We start from the raw sequence: 22,404 nt of genomic DNA on the forward strand, positions 1-22,404 counted from the left end.
GTGTCTTTTACTTATTGAATCTGCTTACTAGGACCACAGACTTTAACATGCAATGGCAAAAAAATGCTTCTAGGTCCAAGTCCAAATACAAAGACTATTTTTTTTTTAGAGCTCATGTAAGTCATGTTAAAACTAACAGTGTTTTGCCCTGCCAGCGTTGCTCAGTGGTTGAGCACCGGCCTATGAACCAGGAGGTCACACAGTCCGAATTCCGGTCAGGGCACATGCCAGAGAGATATGGGTTTGATCCCCAGTGTGAGGCGTGCAGGAGGCAGCCAGTCTATGAGTCTCATCATTGAGGTTTCTCTCTCTTTCTCCCTCTCCCTTCCTCTCTGAAATCAAGGAAAATATATTTAAAAAGTAAAAAAGAAATAAGAAAAGGAAGCATCGAAGCATGGAACAGACTGTGGAGTCTCAGAGGGACACTATGGCACACACTGACCACCAGGGGGCAGATGCTCAATGCAGGAGCTGCCCCCTGGTGGTCAGGGTATCATGGACACAGACAGTGGAGTGGTGGAGGCTGGAGGGGTGAGGGGAGGCATGGACGAGCTAATAGGGGGTCAATAGGAGAATAAAGGGGGCATAGGCAATACTTTCGACAATAATTTTTTTTAAAAAAAGGGGAGCAAAATAGGTCATTCAGTTGATAGCATCATCAGCTCACAGTGAACTGCTTGACTGAGACACCGGGTGAGTACCAATTGGGCAGTATGGGTGGATCTAGAAACACACGGATAAAAGAAATTATACAGCGGCCATTAATGCAACCGGGAATCCAACCATGACCTCCTGGTTCATCGGTCGACGCTCAACCACTGAACCACCGCAGCGGGGCTATGCTTCCTTCTGAAAAAGTGACTAAAAATGTGCAGATGGGCCCTGGCTGGTCTGGCTCAGTGGATAGAGCGTTGGCCTGCGGACTGAAAGGTCCCAGGTTCCATTCTGGTCAAGGGCATGTACCTGGGTTGCGGGCACATCCCCAGTAGGGGGCATGCAGGAGGCAGCTGATCGATGTTTCTCTCTCATCGATGTTTCTAACTCTCTATCTCTCTCCCTTCCTCTCTGTAAAAAATCAATAAAATATATTATTTAAAAAATGTGCGGATGGGAATGTCAAGAGCTGGAGGAAAAGAACCCAGCACCGCGTTTGAGGACCAGCGCTGAGAGCGCATCAGGGTCCTACCCGTTGACATGGCTTCTAGTGCCTTTAAGGAAGACACACCTGGGACCACTGTCCCTGTCCAAATGCCAGCCACACATGCCCTGCGCACAAGGACATGCAAGATGGCACCTGGTTAGACAGAACTTCTTTCCTGTTGAAAATTTAATAAAACTATGTCATGGTTAATATTCTGAAATGTCTCCTTTCATTTAGGAATCGGCCTAGTGTATTGTGACATTCCCCACAATGCCCACTATTCCATTTCCGCCCCCAAAAAACTTTTACCAAGATCTTGTATTACTCTTCTGAAACTTTCTATTTCCTATGCCTATTCTGAACGAACTATTAAAACATTTCTTATTGCTTCTGATTAAAAATGTAAAACTTTTTACTCGCGCCTTTTGAAGTGCCCTAAGTGTTGAATATTTCTGGATTCCATAAGCACATCAAAAGCTTCTGATGTCAGTTATCTTTTTTATAATAAGACAGCTCAAGCCTGTGCACTGACTAGCTAAAGTGTCGTTTCGAGACTGTCATATTCTTCCATTTGTCACCCGATAAGACAAGCGCCCGAGAGAACTGATAATCACACCACACTAAAACTCAACAGACTCAGGCATAATTAGAAAGACAGAGTTGATTTCTTATTTCAATTACCCGTTACAGAAACATTTGAACTGTCATTTCTTTTTTTCACTAAAAAAAAAATCGGCTTTCCTCACACACAAAAAGTTAGGATAAATCCACATTCTTTAATAATCATTAAAGTCAGCACCAAGACGACTTCAAATGAGCAAAGTAATAATATAAGAGAAAGGGGAACCTTTATAGTCTGTATGAATTACATAGGCACTAATAAAATTCTAAGAGCCAAGAAAAAAAGCAATACATTGGGTAAATCGCTCAGCAATACTGTAATCAAAGTATGCATTGCTGCCCTCCCCCCAATTTTTTTAGTTAATATAGAGCCTGAGAATTGTAACTAAGAAAATACTTTGAAATAAACTAGAGGCCCGGTGCATGAAATTCATGCATTCGGGGAGGGTGGTCTCTTAGCCCGGCCTGTGCCCTCTTGCAATCCAGGAGCCCTCAAGGGATGTCCGACTGACATCCTTAGTGCTGCCGTGGAGGCAGGAGAGGCTCCTGCCACCACTGCTGCACTGGCTAACCGTGAGGCCAGCTTCTGGGAGTGCACTGACCACCAGGGGGCAGCTCCGGCGTCAAGTGTCTGCCCCCCGGTGCTCAGTGCACATCATAGTGACTGGACGTTCCACTGTTCGGTCGATTTGCATATTAGCCTTTTATAATATAGGGTAATTAATGGAGGCATAACAAAATGGAAATGAGAAAAAGTTTGGTAATAGTTAAAGTAGGCATTTGTGTCTTTTCTGGAACATTTAACCTAGAATTTTAAAACTTAGCAACAAAATCATAAAACTCCAGTGTGGACTCTCATTGCATTTCTTGTCTTCCTCTTCTATTTCCTTTCCCCCAAATCCTCCTCTCTGTTCTGTCATTTCTTCCCATTTATTTCAGTTGTATTATGTGGAGGTGTTATGTCAGCTGTTTTAGGTTCGTTGTCCCTTCCCCTACATTAGTATAAATTTAATTTCATTTTTTGTTATACAATTGCACCATCTAGTAGTACAATAGTCTCTCTGGAAGTCTAGTACTAGCTAGGAAGCCGGATGAGCAAACTGGGTAGATTTGTTACTAAATAATTTCATAGATGCCCTAACCGGTTTGGCTCAGTAGATAGCATGTCGGCCTGTGGACAGAAAGGTCCTGGGTTTGATTCTGGTCAAGAGCATGTACCTTGGTTGCAGGCACATCCCCAGTGGGGGGTGTGCAGGAGGCAGCTGATCAATGTTTCTCTCTCATCGATGTTTCTAACTCTCTATCTCTCTCCCTTCCTCTCTGTAAAAAGTCAATAAAATATTTAAAAATAATAATAATAATTTCATAGCAATATAAAATCTAGGTTGAAATGGTATCCCTTCTGTAGATTATAAATTTTATCCCACTGTTGTTTTTAGTGAGTGCGCTTTTCTCTTTATAACAAATTTCTATATGTCCAGATGCAATATCTGTTGGCTATATCATCTATATTCAATCCTAAATTCAGTTTTCAAAACTATTCTTTCTTCCCATTCGTGTAGTTTTGAGTTATGCTTTCTATTAATGTTCTATTTGTAACAATCCTCCATTCATTGTTACACTTTTTCTCACCAGCATGGCATTTTGAACTATATTTTTTTTAAGTTTTCGAGGGATTATCTCTGTCACCCGAATTTCTTTAGAAGTTTAGAAGGAGTGTTCTCTCTGTGCTTCCTTTTCCTCTTCTGGCTTCACGTAGATGTGCTGGTATTTTTTCCTGGTTATTCTTCGGGACTCCAGTTCAGCTGCGACCATACTTCATTGGCAGCAAGGCTGAGAGTAGCTGAAGACTGTGCCAGGCGCGTGCAAGCTTAAAAGGGACTGCAGTAGCTTATCAGTCCTCCGTGAAGCTATTAAGATTTAGCTTCACCCTGAGGTGCTTTCGTGCCTTGAATAGGAGAACTCTGCCCATTTATTCAGCTACTCTTCAGCTCCTAAGGGTCAGGGAAACAAAGCTAGACTCATGTGGGCCAGCCACCTCTGCCTGCTCTGAGCTCCCTGGGATCAATTGCTTTCTGATTCAAAATTAAGACTTTCAGCTATGGGGCCAGACTTGACAATCATCTCAGACGGAAAAAAATGCCTTAAAAGTTCTTATACTATTTAGGACCTATTTCCTGTGGGCACCTAAACCTCGGGAGAGATGAATGAATGGATGGAAGAAAGTCAGTTCTCTCTTTAAATGGTCATTTTCCCAGAATGCCCCCCTTCTCTGTGGACCAACAAGCTCTCTGTGATTGATCGAATTCACTTCCATCTTTCACACTTATTTTTTAAAAAATATATTCTTATTTTATTGATTTTAGAGAGAGATATCAATTTGTTGTTCCACTTAGTTATGCATTCATTGGTTGAGTCTTGTATGTGCCCTGACCAGGGATCGAACCCACAACCTTGGCGTATCAGGACGATGCTCTAACCAACTGAGATACCTGGCCAGGGCCATCTTTCACTTATTACCTATCTATTGATAATACTCACATATTTTCTCATTAGATTCTCTCTTGAACTTCCTGACCCCCTAAGTAAGCACCTCTCTTTGACATTACTGTTTGGGTTTTCACAAACCCCGCATACATTTCATGTCACATATGGACTTTATTAGCTTTGTATATATAAAACCAGTGTCCTGTCATGCTCTATAAATTAATGGAAGCACCATGTCTACCATATCTCTCAGGTCTAAATGCACTTTCATTTTCTCTGGCTACTTCCCCTACACCTTACACTGGTTGTCACGCAGTAAATTCTACATTCCCAAACCTACTGGTATATGTTTCTCTAATGGCATTTCATTCATTTTTTAAAATATATATATTTTATTGATTTTTTACAGAGAGGAAGGGAGAGGGATAGAGAGTTAGAAACATCGATGAGAGAGAAACATCGATCAGCTGCCTCCTGCACACCCCCCACTGGGGATGTGCCCGCAACCAAGGTACATGCCCTTGACCAGAATGGAACCTGGGACCCTTGAGTCCGCAGGCCGACGCTCTATCCACTGAGCCAAACCGGTTAGGGCTAGTTAAGGCTTTTGACTACTCTTCCATTATTTACTGCAACAACATCCTAACTTATTTCTACGCCATTCGACTTTTCTAATCCAATAATGTTTCTGAGTTATAATGTTGATACATTTCCCATTCCAACAAGATCCCCCACAAAATTATGGACATGACAAAGACTGTTACAGATCCCCAGTTGGCTTCTTGCTTTCTTCACCTATTTTTGTAACTACTGTGTCGTAGTCCCATAATCCGCTACCTGGTGCTCAAAAGGGCTTGGTTTTGGTTAATTCTTGGTGGTCTGTGTGTCTGCTAAAACACAGGATCTGGGCTGTGTACTGGGCGCAGGTCTGCCCCACAGGTGTTCATTGTGCGAACGGCCCAGGACACAGTGGCAATGACTTTCTCACATGACAATGATAGAAGCACCACAAAGTACATTGCAAGCCCATGTGTCATGCCCACTAACATTCCATGGACCAAGTCACATGACCAAGACCAACATGAAAGGGACCAAAAAATGTTCCCTAAATGCCAGCGAAACCACAAACTCATTTGGCTAAGGATACACGGAAGGCACGGGTAGAAAATTGGGCAAAGCTAAAGAACTGGGAAAAATAACTCAATTTATGTCACAATAACTTCGGCAAACACTTCACAAATCAGTCACAGAGTTCTTCAGGCTCTGACATTCTATGCATTTTCTTAGCATAGCTCTTCCTTTCCCATTTCAAAGCTTTCGTCTTTTGCCTGAATTTTTCTTTCCATGCGTGAAATAAACACCCTCCTATGTATCCTTTAAGACCCAGACCTGATATTTCTGAGGATTATTATCAACTAGAGGCCCGAGGCACAAAGATTCGTGCAAGAATAGGCTTTCCTTCCCCTGGCTGCCAGCACTGGCTTGCCTTGGGCACCCGGGACCCGGGCCTTCACTCCGGGTCCAGAGCTGCCATCTTTGTCACGTCAATTTGCATATTCCCTCCTTATTGGCTGTGGGTGCCACCATCTTTGTCATGAAGTGATGGTCAATTTGCATATTCCGTCTTTATTAGATAGGATTGCCTTAGACAAGAATCAGTGAGTGTCCTTGACCTGGTTATTTTTGCCATATTGCCTTTTTTTGTAGGTATCTGGCTGCCTCACCAGATTAAATACTGCTAGGCTACAACATACAGCATTTTCATTTCTAAAGGCCCAACAACATTTAGTGGTGCTAGGTACATCACAGAGACGGAATAAACATCCCCCAAGTAAGCAAATTAATTGGGTAATCCATAAACGTTTAGACAACTTTGCATTGACAGAGGGCACCGAACATTTGATTATATCTAACGATTGCAGGATCACATATTATGCGTACATTTTGCTTTAATTGACAATTTTATTACTTCAACGGAGAGTCATTAAATGGCTCCACTCATCTTACTAAAATAGAAATCTAATTTAAGTAATAGATGCTTCATAGTTAAAAACTAGCAATGGACTTCCATCAAGATAAATATCAAGAAAAGTGAAATGGCCCTAGCTGGTTCTGCTCAGTGGATAGAGCATCAGCCCCCAAACAGAAGGGTCCAGGGTTTGATTCTGGTCAAGGGCATATACCCCGATTGCAGGCTGGATCCCCGGTCCAGATCAGGGCATGTGTGGGAGGCAACCAATCCATGTGTCTCTCTCACATCAATGTTTTTTTCTCTCTCTCAAAAATCAATGGAAAAATATCCTCAGGGGAGGAGTAACAACAGCAACAAGAAGAGTAAAATAAATAAGAAACAACTGTAAAAAAAGAGAAATGAAATGTTTTCAATGAAGTAACAATAGTATGTACTCAGTGGGGGGACCGCAGCCACCAGACTCCACTGCTGTGGCTCCAGACTGCCACATAAATCAACCTGGGTTTTATGATGCTAATACACCCACATCCAAAACTTGGTGTGGCTCAGGGGAAGCAGGGCGATTTAATTTGCTTTGTCTTTAAGCAAAAGGAAACATACCTAGAGAAGGGTAAGTTCAGATGTCTTAATTGAGTTGTCGGCAGGGGGGCAGCTCCAGGGAGGCCCTGCACCACCCGGGCTGGTCAAATCTTCTTTTCAGGTCACATTTTTCTCTTGGCCATGATCCATTTTGCGGGAGATTTTTCCAACTTTAACTTTGACCAAAGGTGAACTTGTCGGAGAGTTTGAGCTAAATTGCTTGCGCCATTTCTGAGTTATGGGAAGGTGAGAGTAGATTTCGCAGGCACCTAACTAAAACAGGCTCGGCCTTTTCTGCTTACATAAGTCACACATGACTAATGCTATGTATTTTAAACCTGACAGGATTATTATAGTTCTCAGAGAAACCTCTACATTTTAAAAGAAAATATCTAATCATTTTTAAAATGCCGAAATTCCCCATTTATGCGTCCACAAATTGCCAAAGAGGGCTGCCGCTTGAAAGTCAAGAAAATACAATTAAGGTCAAGTCAGATTTCCGCCTAGGTTAGACAGAGAAAAGTTATAGGACCGATATTAAATTAGGGTAGCATTTCAGGGCAGGCATGTTAGCAAGTTAATGCACTTCAAAGTGCACTTTAAAATGTAAAAGTAATTGAGCCTCTACCCTTTATGATCCAGCCAGAGAGAAACAGCAATCTGAAAGAGAAATTCTACGCCCGGCACACCCTGTCGTCAACGTTGAGCTCCTCTGAAACAGTGTGATGGGGAAAAGGATTCCTCAACAGGTGGCAGGAGATGAATTCAGGGTTATATATCACATCACAAATTACTTTTTAAACCAACCTCAGTCTTCTGTAATCCCCTGGACAGAAAGTGTTCAAGTTTTAAGATGCAGGAATAATATATTAAAGGCTTAGAGTGTTCAAGAATGCAATATCTTTTTGCTGTTGTTGCTAATCCTCACCCACGGATATTGTTCATTGGTTTTTAGAGAGTGGAAGGGACGGGGAGAGACAGAGAAAGAAACATTGAGGTGAGAGAGACACATGGATTGGTTGCCTCCCACACTGGCTCAGATAGGAGCCGGGGATCAAGCTTGCAACCCAGGTACGTGGCCTTGACCGGAGTTGAACCCGGAACCCTTTAGTCTGTGGGCCAATGTTCTATCCACTGAGCCAAACCGGCTAGGGTGCGATATCTTTTTTTCAACTTTACATAAATATTAACAACATATCATATCTTCACATTCATGTATATCCCGGCTCCCTGAGCTGGTTTTGTGTCTCTGTTTACTATCTTTCCAGTTTCCTAACATTTGATAAACCATTTCTTTACTCCATCGCTCAAGTCAGTGTTGAAATGGTTGAGCAGGAAATGATCAGAGACACGGCCTCATTCAATTCCAGGGACTATTATCTACGGAGCATTAGACAGAACAGGAAATAAGAATCCTTCCAAGTGGCGAGCAACTTGGATCCAGAAAGGATTGCAGAGGACGTTTCTTGGGACGGTATGCAGGCTGTATTTGCAAGGTGATACAATGCTGTTAAGGAGAACAGCTGGGCAGCTCTGTACTGAGAAGGGCCTGATTAGATTCCCATTAGGAACAGAGGGGAAGGGGCAAGAACCGGAGAAATCAACAGAACCCATTGGCTGATTGGGTATAGAGAAGAAACGTAGAGAATAGCATACAAAGAGGTTCCTTCTAACCCGTTAGAATTTGACAGCAAAGGTGATAAACAGAGGAAAACATTTTAGGCTAGTGGAGAAATTAGAGGGGAGTGTGGGTCTGAGGATGGGAATGGAAGTACATAGTTAGGAGTCGTCAAGATAGCGTTGATGATTGGTAACTTATGATCTGTCATTATTTCTATTGATGGGTGATTACTGACATAATTTTTGAAGTGTCGATATTCCTGTTGGTAAAATTGATCTCAGCTGCATAGTTATTTGTTACCAATGTCCTCCCTTTACTGAGTTAAAACTGATAGAAGTCATTTCTTTCCTTATATCACACTTCAGGGCTTTCTTTTTTTTTTTTTTTTTTTCAAAACTGCAAACTCAATGAAAAGTTTATTTTGAAAATGACCTTGACTAGGGTTTTCCTCATTCTTCCAATGAGTTAAAAATTGCTATAATTTTAAGAGAGGCGAGATCAAACTGTCTCTTATCTCCTTGACTCATGAAAAATGAGGACTTTGTTAAAAAGATAAAAAGGCAAGCTAAGAACACCCAGACCTAATCATCTCAATATCATAATTAATGATAACAATCTGGGCAAAAAATCAAAACTGGCCACTCAGAAAGAAAAGGTTAAGTTTGAGATCTCCCAAATTTACTGAAATTTGGAAAGAGGAATTTTGGAATGTGATGCAAACTACTTTCCCCAACTGCCTTCCAGTGATGATGGCAGAAATACAAAAATTCGCCAGAAAGTGAGCCTTCGTCTCAGGTTCAGTGAATTTTCATAAAGTCCAATAAATGGGTTATTGTATTGAAGTTTAGTTCTCACAAGCAGTCTGCCCTTTTGTACCCCCTCTTTAATTCCCTTTGTAATAACTAATTCTTTTTTTAAAAAAATATATTTAATTGATTTTTTACAGAGAGGAAGGGAGAGAGATAGAGAGTTAGAAACATCGATGAGAGAGAAACATGGATCAGCTGCCTCCTGCACGCCCCCTACTGGGGATGTGCCCGCAACCAAGGGACCCTTCAGTCTGCAGGCCGATGCTCTATCCACTGAGCCAAACCACCCAGGGCAATAACCAATTCTTTAGAAAAGGGTAAGGGGACCCTGACTGACTGCTACTCTCAAATTGTTTTTTCTGTATTAGAGCTTGCTGCTGAGTCCTCCGTCTATAGGCCTCATCTTGTACTTGTCATTGTAGGCTAATTAATAAAGTTAACATCTGAATAGCACTTAGTATGGGCGAAGCACTGCTCTCAGCACCTTAAATATGCTAAATCTTTTAACATTCATGACACCCATATAACATATGTGATATCATTATCTCCCTTTTACAGACGATTAAACGGATAGAGAATGTAAGTTAATTTAAGTGAGATCACGCAATCAACAAGTGGTGAACTGGGATGCTGACCCCGGGTCATGTGACTCCGGAATCAGGGCTCTTCATGGCTGGGCTCTCCTGCCTTTTTTCAGACATCATGTGACATCATCATGTGACACGACGAAACAGGAAGTGGGTACAGAGATGTGGAGCACAGGAAAATAGGAGGCTGTTTCTCTATTAGGTATTGACCTCTATCCCTGGGGACGCAGTAGGAAACTGAGAAAAACCCGCGGCAGCCAGTAATGGCTGATTATTATCCATGGACAGGTAGATGGACCAATTTTAGGGCACTCTGGGGGAGGTACCATATAACTTTTATTTCTTTCATTGAACTTAATCTAATATTTAGCAGCATTCAGGCAAAAAACATGGTTGTAGGGCAGTGATGGCGAACCTTTTGAGCTCGGCGTGTCAGCCTTTTGAAAAACCCTAACTTAACTCTGGTGCCGTGTCACATATAGAAATTTTTTGGATATTTGCAACCATAGTAAAACAAAGATGTATATTTTTGATATTTATTTTATATATTTAAATGCCATTTAACAAAGAAAAATCAACCAAAAGAATGAGTTCGCGTGTCACCTCTGACACGCGTGTCACAGGTTCGCCATCACTGTTGTAGGGGGAGGAGGGCAAGAAGAGGGAAGAATATTCAGAGCATCAAGTACTCTGAATGGAACCACAATAATGAATACACGCCATTATGTTTTTGTCCAAACCCACATCATGTACAACACTAACAGTGATCATATGTAAACCGTGGGCTTTGGGTCATTGTAATGTTTCAACATAGGTTCATCGGTTGTAACAAAGGTACCATTCTGATGGGAGATACTGATGATGGGGGAGGCTATGCATGCGTAGAAGGAGGAGGTATAAGGGAAATCTCTGTATTTTCCTGTCAATTTCACTGTAAACCTAAAACTGCTCTAAAAAAAAATAGACTCTTCATTCAAAATGAAACAAAAAAACTCCAGGTAGCTCACAAACCATGCACGCATTCCAATCCCAACAAAAAGTTCCTCACTATGCTTCCCAGAGCTGTTATCGAATGTGAGATAACCAATCCAGCCTTTCTTTCAGTTCAGACACTGATGAGTAAGAAAAAGATAATTTTGAAAGAAAATGAATTCCGATTCGCTCCATCAATGGAGAACATATTTTCTCCACAGAGGCTGTCAAATGCATTGGGATACACATTCAACACAGAGCCGATCTGTACCTACTTCAGGAAGAAATGTCTCCCTTCTAAGCACCTTGATTACGGGCAGCTGATATTCCTCAAATGCACCAAAATCCATTCAACAAATATGTGTGGAGTGTCGCCAGGCACAGTACTGCAAGCTCAGTGCTGCAGGCGTTTCGAAGGCGAGTTTCTGCCAGAGAGCTTTACCTATCAGCTCCGCTGAAGGAATTTCCTAGCTCTGCTATGTTGCAATTGTGGTGGCTGTTTGGAGAACAGTTACGTGCAATAGACAGAATAATTATAGAAGAAAAGAGCCACCGTGAGCCCTTATGCAAAAGCAAGCTGCTTCCAAAAGAGGGTTTTGTGATTTCTCCCCGCTTCTTTGAAGAGCTGTTATTCTGCTACCAAGAGGCAGAAGGAAGAGGAGGCTGTGGAAAGATGAAAGCCTGTGGGGGATCCCTGGGAAACTTCTCAAAGCCGTTTCGGCATCCAGGCCGTAGTTGCTGCAAGTACTCACCTAATTTTAGAAATCGGAAGCTCTGGGTAGCTGCAGTGTCTGATGGCTACAACCCCATCAATCCTGCTCACGCTGGGTGAGGTTCATTTATTTTCAATTAGCATTTATTGAGTTCCTATCTTGTACTGAGCTCCGGATGGAGAGAATGGGAGATAAATAAGCTACTTTTTGGGGGGGTACAATAAGCGCTTGATAACGATACATCAAATATGTATAGCTAACCCAGGTTGGGGGCTCGATCCCCAGTGGGGGGCGTGCAGGAGGCACCCGACCAATGATTCTCTCTCATCATGGATGTTTCTCTCTCTCTCCCTTCCTCTCTGAAATCAATAAAACAAAATATTTTTTTTTCTGTTTTCTTTTTTTAATCCTCACCAGAGAATATTTTTTCCATTGGTTTTTAGAGAGAGTGGAAGAGGGAGAGACAGAGAAAAACACCAATGTGAGAGAGACGCATCAATTGGTTGCCTCCCATATGCCCCCGACCAGGGCTGGAAGCCTGCAACCCAGGTACATGCCCTTGACCGGAATCGAACCCAGGACCCTTCGGTCCACAGGCCAATGCTCTATCCATTGAGCCCAACTGGCTAGGGCTAAAAATATCATTCTTAAAAAAAGTGTGCATGCAATCCAAGCGACCTCCTCGGGTGCACATGGACCATAGACACGCGAGCCCAGAACCCTCCCCTGCAGCTGTCACCACTGTCCCCGCTGCAGCTGACCCTGGACGAGAGAATCACCAGGCCTTTAACGTTACAGCTAACCCAGAAGAGAACTCCATTCAGTCCTAAATTAAACCCCGAAAGGCCGCGTGCCCTCCCCTCTCTCCCATCCCCACCACCTCTTTCTTGGGCTCCCTCTGTACTTCTGGGACTATATTCTGAGCCATGTTCTTGCCAGAGGAACAACCTCATTTCCTCATTTTCTTAGTTCCAGCACAGGGTACGTGTACATCCTTGCTCCACTTAACTCGGGGGCTACGTCCTGAGAAACGCATCCGTAGGCGGTTTTGTCCCGCCATCACAGAGTGCACTTGCACAAAACTAGATGCATCGCCTACTCCCAAAATGGCACTTGCTCTCCTCTTGTCTGATTGGCAGCTTAGTAGGTTTGTTTACACCCACATCACCGCAAACACATGAGCAATGTCTTGTACTAAGGTTTTTCGATGACTACAACACCACTAGGCCATGGGAAATGTTGCTCCCTTATAATCTCACGGTCCCACTGCTGTAAACGCTGTCCGTCTTTGACTGAAACATGGTTATACGTGGCTGTACTTGTGTTTACAATCCACCCCGGTATCATTCCCATGGCCTTCTCCGTTTCCTCTCCCTGATCTAAAGCCTCACTTTTGCAATCCCCAGCCACTAGACACACGCTTTCATCCTTTTTAAAAATACATATATATTTTCGTTGATTTCAGAGAGGAAGGGAGAGGGAGGGAGGGAGAGAGAAACATCAATGATGAACAGAATAATTGATCCACTGCCTCCTTCACGCTCCCTACTGGGTGATGGATCCCGCAACCCAGGCATGTGCCCTAACAGGAAATTGAACCGTGACCTCCTGGTTCATAGGTTGACGCTCAACCTCTGAGCCACGCCGGTCTGGCTCAACACACATCTTTTTCTTTTTTTTTCTTTTTAATATATTTTATCTCTGGCTCAACACACATTTTCTTTTTCTTATTTTTTCTTTTTAATATATTTTATTGATTTTTTACAGAGAGGAAGGGAGAGGGATAGAGAGTTAGAAACTTCGATCGGAGAGAAACATTGATCAGCTGCCTCCTGTACACCCCCCACTGGGGATGTGCCGGCAACCAAGGTACATGCCCTTCATTGGAATCGAACCTGGGACCCTTCAGTCCACAGGCCTATGCTCTATCCACTGAGCCAAATCCGTTAGGGCTTGACACACATTTTCTAACACTTCCATTATGTGCTCCGAAACTCCTTCCCCAGGCTAATGGACAGCGAGCGCTGCCTGCAGCCCTCGCAAGGTGAGCTCCAGGTCCCTCCTTTCTCTCCCCCAGCGCTGCCCTCCCATCACTCAGAAAAGCCAATTTCCTTGGGGTCTCACGTTCACAGCTAGATCAAAGCTTCCTAAAGCCCGATCATCCCTCGTAATAGCACCAGAGCCCAAGAAAAATGCCTGCTCGCTGTGGTTTCCACCATTAAAACACGTGCCTGTGCGAGCCAAGTTCCCTCGTGGGAGAAGAGCGTACGTACGGGTATCCATTAAGTCTTCACATGAACTGTGAATGAATATTTCTCTCTCAGTATGCGTACAAGAAGCTCTACTGTATAATTCTACTTGGTGCTGAGCAAAAAAGAAAAAAATCAATAGCCATATAATAAACACACTTACAACAATGATGTCTTCTATTAGAAAATACACTTTAAGTTCTTGTTTATATCATTGAAATTGATTTCTGAAAAAAATCCATTTCTCCTCAGCAACCTCCAGCTAAGTATCTGTAACAATACCCTACCTTACAATACTTTTAAATTAACTAAAACATCTTTCATGCCAGCTACATTTTAATCTGTCCAGCGTCACTGCTATTTATACATTTGCTTACTCAGTATAATTTAAGTCCTGCAGTCAGAAGTAAACTAACTATAAATGTGTGATTTACCTGTACAGAACTCTTTTTTCCAACCTCATCCACTAGCAATATTGAAGATGGGTAATATTATTTGAGTAACCCTTAAGCTAAAGATATTTCTATGTCACCTGTATTCTCTCCTATACATCATCACAAAAGATATTTCTTGGGCTAGTTTTACCTAGTATTCCAAGATAGTGAAAACCTAACTTTTAAATTAACTGACCAAAAAAACTACACACGTTAATTTTAAACTCATAAAGCAAGAACATACATTTAAAGACTGCTTTTTACAGTAATAATGAATTGTCACAGTTGAAACAAAAAGAAACGTTCTCTGTATTGTATTTTATTCTTGTGAACTTAACCCAGGATCACACCAGCACACTATGCCAACTCTCTGGTCTGTTAGCTTTGCAGTGGCTCTTGGCCAAAACAATGCGTGTTGACCTAAATTGCCAACGAAATGTGGCCAAAAGTCTATTGTTTTGGAAACCACAATCACTTTCTCTCTCTCTCTCTTTTGAAAAAAATAAAATATTTTTTAAAAAAGGGACTCATTCTCCCTTTTTCTCTGCTTTGGTAAAGATAACCTAAATATAGGCACAAGCAAAGGACTTCAGTGAACACATGAGGGTCATCCACGAATTCTAGATTATGGTGTATCGTGACTTCAAGAAAGTTATAACCAAACATCTGTACCTCATTTTAATAGCATTGGGGGAAAATACTGCTTAAAGCAGACTTTTTAATGACTGTTGTGTCATTGCCCACTTTGAGTCATTCCCGTCTAAGGTCAATGTTTTCAAAATGCATAAAATAAAAAATGAAGATTTACCCAAAAAATCACTGTCAGTAAAACAATATTTTTATCTATGCACAGTCTGTGAGGAGCCTGTGTATCCCAGGTTCAACTGACATAATTCAAGGACACTTCAGTTAATATTTTGCCATGAAGAACCTTGACCCAATTATCAAGTTAAAAAAATTACATCAAGACACACACTCCATTTCATTTTCAAGGTATGACATACCTCACGACACGAGGGCATGTTGACATAATTCTAGAACACAATTATTGAATTCAGTGGGACATGCCAATAATCAGAGGTGGATTTTGTTATTGTCGATAATCCTCACCCCAGGATATTTTTCCATTGATTTTTAGAAAGAGCAGGAGGGAGGGGGAGAGACACACAGAGAGAAAAACAGCCATGTGAGAGAGACACATCGATTGGTTGCCTCCTGCACATGCCCCAACCGGGTGGGAGATCCAGCCTGCAACGGAGGTACCTGGCCTTGACGGGAATCGAACCCTGGACCCTTCAATCCTCAGGCCGATGCTCTATCCACTGAGCCAAACCGGCTAGGGCTTGAGATGGATTCTAGAGATAGGAGAGAGAATAGGATGGCGGACATGGGGGGCGAACTCCCTCCTACCTTTATGGCAGTGGATGCAATCTGGATGTGGTGCAGCCTCCGCAGGGTGCTGTCCCTGTCGATGAAGTAGGAGGCAGCGAGCTGATGCAGCGTCTCCAGGGTGACCGAGGAGCTGTTGGTGCCGGAATCAGCTCCTTCCGATCCTTTGCTCAGCTTCCGCTTGTCCACAAAAATGGTGAGCGACTCCTCTCCTGCATTAAATGTAGGGGACATTATTCCATTTCCCACTTAAAATCCAATTTTTCAATTACCTGCAAGGGAGGACATATCAGACACGGTGAAACGAAGGCGTGATAAACAGCAAAAGGGCAAATCTTCTATTTATTTTTTAAAATGTATTTATTGATTTCAGAGAGAGGAAAGGAGAGGGAGAGAGAGAAAAACAGAAACATCAATGATGAGAGAGAGTCATTGATCGGCCACCTCGTGCACGCCCCCCACTGGGCATGTGCCCTGATCTGGAATCGAGCCCAGAGCCCTTCAGTAGGCAGGCTGACACTATCTACTGAGCCAAACCAGCAAGGGCCAGACTGGATTACTGTTTGCAGTTATTGCTTGTGCCATCATGGATGCAAATATGAATAAAGGCCCATTGTTGAGAAGAACCATGGGCTGTTCATGAATGAGTTCCTTTAGCCTGGGTATTGGAGAGGAAAGTGCTTAGCTCAATGGAAGACAAGCGAACTGGATATGCCATGACCTAGGACACGTCTGGAGAGTTATGGCAACGCTACAACCATTGTTTTTGCTTTTCTTCTCTAACAGGAAGACAGCGTGGCCCAATGAGGAGACACCAGACAGGATCATAGGAGACCCAGGTCAACATAGATGACACCAGGAATACACAGTTCCTGTTACAGTTACAATCCACAGATTTTTAAAATATATATATTTGTATTGATTTCAGTGAGGAAGGGAGAGGGAGGGACATAGAAACTACAAGGATGAGAGAGATTCATTAATCTGCTGCCTTCTGGGCATGTGCCCTTGACTGGAATCGAACCGTGACCTCCTGGTTCATAGGTCGACGCTCAACCACTGAGCCACACCAGTGGCTCAGTCACTGGGGCCACAGAGATTTTAAAAATTGCAACCAAGCTAACTTTTCTAGGTGGGCTGTGTTTATTGTATCATTACTACTAACCTTGGGTTTGTCTACTGACCTGTAATGTTTACCATTCCATCCAGAAAGGAAAAAAAAAAAGTGTGTTTATGGCCGATGTCTTCCTGATCATTCTATTTCCTTCCACTGGAAGATCTCCCTGTGAATATGTTTTGCTTTTGTGCGAGTTTTCCTTCTAAAGTACTGCTATTTGAGTCAAAACCCTTCTTCCAGAAATAACCATTGCAAAAGTAGCTTAAATCTAATTGTAGGCTTTTTCCTTTCGATGTGTCCTTTTAGTTTAAAAATGTTATTCTATTTTCGGTAAAGACAGATCTGATTATCCCGTGAACTAAAATCCGTGGGTTATTTTGGGGATTGCTGTCCTTTTAGAAATGATATTTCAGTTCCCACCATGTTTGCTTTGCTTTTGCTACTGATGACCATCCTTCTTTGGCCTAATATGTTAAAAGGCACTCATCCCGACAATATCTCTCTTTCTACTAAGATAATGTTATCGAAAATAAGACGATTTGAAAAGCAAACAGACATAATGGGGGGGAAACCATCTTAGAAAAATAGGCTTCTGACAAGAAGCAGAACCAAATATATAAAGACGGTAAAAAACTGACATGTTGGCTTAACACCAATTGGCATCTGCGAAGTATTACAGGAAGGGAATAGCAAGCCTTCTGCAGCTTCGAGAAAGAAACATCGCATGTTTTATAAAACACTCTGAAGGAAAACTGACCTTATGACTATTAACAGGAACCTCCCAAATACATCTGAAATGTTTCTAAACAAAATTGCCCACCGTACCGTATTCCACTCTATGGCACAACAACATGTGGGTGGCAAGGGAGAGGAATTGGAGATAAATAGTTCCAAGGTTAGATGAAATGAATCCGCCCTGAGTGAAATATAAAATATAATTAAGTTACTTCTATTTTGGAGCTGTTTACCAACAATGCTAGAGTGAACATTTCCGTTGTGTATGGTTAGCAGATTCCTGCTATTCTTTCGGTGAGACGAAGTCTCAGAAGGGAGATTTCTGGAACACTCGGGAGCACTGTACGTTTATAGAGGAACTCTAAACAGAGCTCTTCAAACGTAATGTGCATATAAATCACCTGGAGACCTTGTTAACGTGCGGATTCTGATTCATTAACCTGAGATGGAATCGGAGATTCTGCATTTGTAACAAGCTCCAAGGTGATGCTAGGACTGTGGGAGCACGGACCGCGCTCGAGTAATGAGGCCCTAAATCACCGCACAATTTATTACCAGTTTCCAAGTCTATCTTTATCAGTGACCTGTGTGTTCCTCTAAGGGAGGTCTTGGACGTTTGAACTGTTATAGGTAACTCAGCACAGACTTGTCAAACGAGCGGGCAGGAGATTTATCTACCTTAGCAAAGGGCCATGAAGAAGAAGAAAAAAATATATAATCAACTTTATACTACTCTAAACTGAACATTTATCTTTGACTTAGTGTCAAGGAAATCTTATGACTAAGATCAACTGACATAGCCATTTTAACCTCATTTCCTTCATTATCTTATTATTATATCTGATGATTATTTACATAAGTAGTTTGAAGTCCTTTTAGTCAATAACTGCTTACAATGAACATTTATTAACTGGGCATGTGCCCTGACCAGGAATCAAACCATGACCTTCTGGTTCATAGGCTGATGTTCAATCACTGAGCCACACAGGCCAAGCTATATACTTAGTTTTAAACATCAGCATTCCAGTCTTTTTGCTCCTTTAGTGCCATTATTTTAATGATCCCATGGGATAAGAAGCTTCAGAAATTATTTATTTTCCTTTCAGTTCTTTTTCTTAAAACAGAATGTGCATCCTCATAGAGGAAACAGTGCCATGCATTTTCAGTAAGTCTTCATATTTGCTTAAGAAATAAATTACATATATTTTTGGCAGATTTGCTTCCTTAATTAGGTTAAACCTAAACTAAAATAAATGTGTACTTCCTAACAAGAGACCAAGTGAAAAGGAGAAAGACAGCCATTAGTCAATGTGGAAAGTAGGCCGTATATGACACGGAATGAAAATCTGTGGATATTTTATACAGGATGTAATTCACACAGAGGTAAGTGAGAATTGGGTATTTCTGAAATTAAACGAGACTATTTACATTTCTTATATTTCTTTGTAATGTAAGAAAATAGAAAAGAATCTAATTGATATTCAATCCATATGGCATCTTATGGGGAGAGCTAGAGAGAGAAAAAAACACTGATGTGAGAGACACACAGTGGTTGGATTGGTTGTCTTCAGCATGAGCCCCACCCAGGGCCAGGTATCGCGTCCGCAAACTGGGCATGTGCCCTTGACCGGAATCAAACCCGGGACCCTTTTTCTTTGCTGTATGTCTATATTCAGCACACAGATACACTCTTATTTCCGTATGTGTCATGTGTTTATCATAATGAAATTTGTTATAACAACAGTCATGAAATATATTTCTTGGCTAGGAATCAATATATCCCGAGAGTGCAATCTTTTTCAAGATTGATCCTGCAAATTGAGGAGCTTATTTCAGATATTTAAGCAGTGATGGAGTTTAGATATCATTATAAGAAGAGAAGCAGCTGAGCTTCTGTATTGATAAATAGCCTGGAAGCTATAAGATGAAATAAATGGAGAAAATGACATATATATTGAAGAAGGCTTTTTATAATTTCTTTACCCCTATAGGAAGGTAATTCAATCGCTGGCTTTATCTATCATAAAATACTCCACCGAAGGCTTCAAATTTGCTATCCAAACTTTTATGTCTACGTCAATAATAGGATGTCCTAAATTACTCTTTTTTATTTACTCATATTTTTATTTCTTTCCTTTTCATCACTCTAATACTGATAGTGACTATTCTACACTCAACTTGTTTTAAAACATGTTTGAATTTAGCTGAAAATCTTGTTACTCATGCAGTCCCTCGTGACAAAACGAGCGGCAATGTGTTAACATGTGTGCTCTACACATGACATGCGTGGTGTGTTAGTATTGGAGTTGTTTCCTAGTACTAGTTAGTTAAGCACAGTGAGAGAGAATTAACTGAAGTTATATACCACCAATCTGAATTTTTTTAAAAAATGGAGTAATACAATTTCATGCCCAGTCAGGTAAAACGTACGAAGATAAAAATATACTTGCAGCAACAAGAAAGCTCTCGTGTAATTACAACAGCAATCATTCCAAAATTGCCTAAAATCAACCCGGTACACATGTTAATTGCAAAGAGCTTATATCCATAAGCCACTTTAATAATTTCATATATTTATTTCAGCTAAATTATTAACATCACACAACAGACACCTGAGGAGAAATCTAAGGAACAGTGAGAGGAGAGAAAGAACTCCAACAGGAAAGACCAGGAACACTAAATCACTGGAGACTCCGAGATCAGAAGGTGAGGGAGGGTGGCAATTCCACCAACTCTTGTATCAAAGGACTGAGCGAGACTTTGTAAATAACTGAAGCACAGAATTTTGAGATCGCCTATTGCCATCCCGGGAAGAGTCAACCTGAAGAAGTGATTTAATCTCACACAAAACCTACAAAACCAAAACTCATCTTAAACCCCACATGGGGCATCCGTAACACCAAAGCAATGAGACGAATAAAAAAGTCACCATGATTTTGCAACTAAACAAATAAATGTCCATGAGAATTCTCTACTATTTGACCTCTCCATACTCTCTCTGTCCCTTCTTTTCTTATTTGCAGAATATATTTTATGGCCTGAAATTCTTCTGAGTCCCTATACTGCTGACAGTGGCAGGGAAGCCTTATATGTGATTTGTTTTGCTTTGTTTTGTTTTGTTAATCCTCACCCTAGGATATTTTCCCATTGATTTTTTAGAGAGAGTAGAAAAGAGAGAGAAAGACAGAGAGAAATATCCATGTGAGAGAAACACATTGATTGGTTTCCTCCTTCATACATCCTGCCCGGCCAGGCCCCGGGCTGGAGAAAAGCCTGCAACCCAGGTACGTGCCCTTGACCAGAATTGAACCCAGGACCCTTCAGTCCACAGGCCTACGCTCTCTCCACTGAGCCAAACCAGCCAGGGCTATATGTGTTTTGAAACCACTGGATTTTTTTTTTAAATGAGACCCTATGGAAATAATAGTCTACTGTTACTTCAGCTTTTATTGCATCAATAATAACTGGCATTATTAAGCCCAATAGACACAGCTTTCTCAGAATCTTTTTTCATGATCATTAAGATATTTTGGAAGTTTCTGCTGTCCACACTTTTATAAAATCACTAACATAAACTAAGTGATACTCATCTACCACACATGGTACCATTGTCAACGCCCCACAAGGCCTTTAGGAAAAACTCCATGAATGTGTTGAATAAGTTCATGAGGGGATTCTAGAATTATTCAAACTGCAGCTCTCTGGATTAAGCCACACTTTCCCTTCATTTATACAGTTTCACACACAAGCACACACAGGCACAAGTATTTGCAAAGAGTCGTACCTCCCAGAGTAGCGGAGACCAAGAAATGGGTCCCATATTTCTTGATAAGGTTTTCTGTGATTTGCTGAAGGGTAGGCCGACGTCCCAAAAGTCTGATGTTACGGAAGAATTCGGGGGCAAGAGGCAGAGGGGAGCCGAGGAAATTTCTTCTCTCAACTGCCAGGTTATTTACTTTCCAGCGGCCAAACTCCCTGAAAAGCAAATTTATTTTTTATTCAGAAAATACATAATCTAGCTGAAGGTTTTCATTTGTCAAGTTCACGTGGTAGTTTAGCTGGGGTCACTAGGTTCCTTACAGCACTCCTTACTTATAATGCTATGTCACGTGTTCGGAGTAGGAAAAGCAATATTTATCCATTTATTTAATTGGAGTATATATTCTAAAACCAGGTCATGTTGAGGAAAAATAAAGCCACATAAGCAGTTCCCACTGATTCCCCACCGCCCCAAGAAGCAAAGTACTCATAAAAAAAAAGTCATTTCATTATGCATAGAATTTGAATGTAAAGTTGTTAAAAAGGAAAAACTAAAGTAATATTTTTTTCATTTCTCAGGGAAGTTGAAAAAAAAAGAGAACGAATTTATTTTCATTCACTCTAATGACTCCTTTGTCTATTCACTTTAGAGGGAAAATGTAAAAACTCAAGGACATTCTGAAGCTGTAGAAGAATTTTAAAAGCCTGGTCAAATGAGAAACTGTTTTCTGTTTGGTTGGGTGTTGTTGTTTTTTACAATAATTATTATGGACAACATATTTTGAAACCCAAACTCAACCTGAGTAGCACTTTCTCAAACTGCACAATGACTTTTAAGGGATGTGCCAAACTTAAAAAATGGCAGGCATGGTTATAAAACAGTTTTAACAAATTTGTCATTTTCTGAAATCAGTTAATAAAACCAATCCCCCCCCAAAGCATTTCATTAATACTTTACTATTTATTGTCTATTATTATCAAAAAACTTGCTAATAATATAGACGAGTGTTGGAAAACCTCTGACCTCCAGGGCTCAATGATAATAAGCGAGATAAAATAGGGGTGAATTCCTTGCAATTCAGAGACTTTAAAATATTTGTATGTGAGCCCAGCCAGTGTGGTTCAGTGGTTGAGCATCGACTTATGAATCAGGAGGTCACTGCTCTATTCCAGGTCAAGGCACATGCCTGGGGTTTGGGCTTGATCTCCAGTAGGGGGC

The 22,404-nt window shown here is 41.4% G+C and overlaps 1 protein-coding gene across 1 annotated transcript in view; it reads right to left on the bottom strand.

The window, feature by feature from the left end:
* Positions 1-22,404, bottom strand: part of BRINP3 (bone morphogenetic protein/retinoic acid inducible neural-specific 3) — a 210,959-nt gene that overhangs the window by 92,204 nt on the left and 96,351 nt on the right. The window contains exons 3-4 of the mRNA XM_006761292.1: positions 21,211-21,401; positions 15,596-15,786 (exon numbers count right to left, since the gene is read on the bottom strand). Coding sequence (XP_006761355.1) covers positions 15,596-15,786; positions 21,211-21,401 — 382 coding nt within the window. The remainder of the gene's footprint in view (positions 1-15,595; positions 15,787-21,210; positions 21,402-22,404) is intronic.

The sequence above is a fragment of the Myotis davidii genome, unplaced genomic scaffold, assembly GCF_000327345.1.
Source record: "Myotis davidii unplaced genomic scaffold, ASM32734v1 scaffold174, whole genome shotgun sequence".
NCBI classification, from domain to species: domain Eukaryota; kingdom Metazoa; phylum Chordata; class Mammalia; order Chiroptera; family Vespertilionidae; genus Myotis; species Myotis davidii.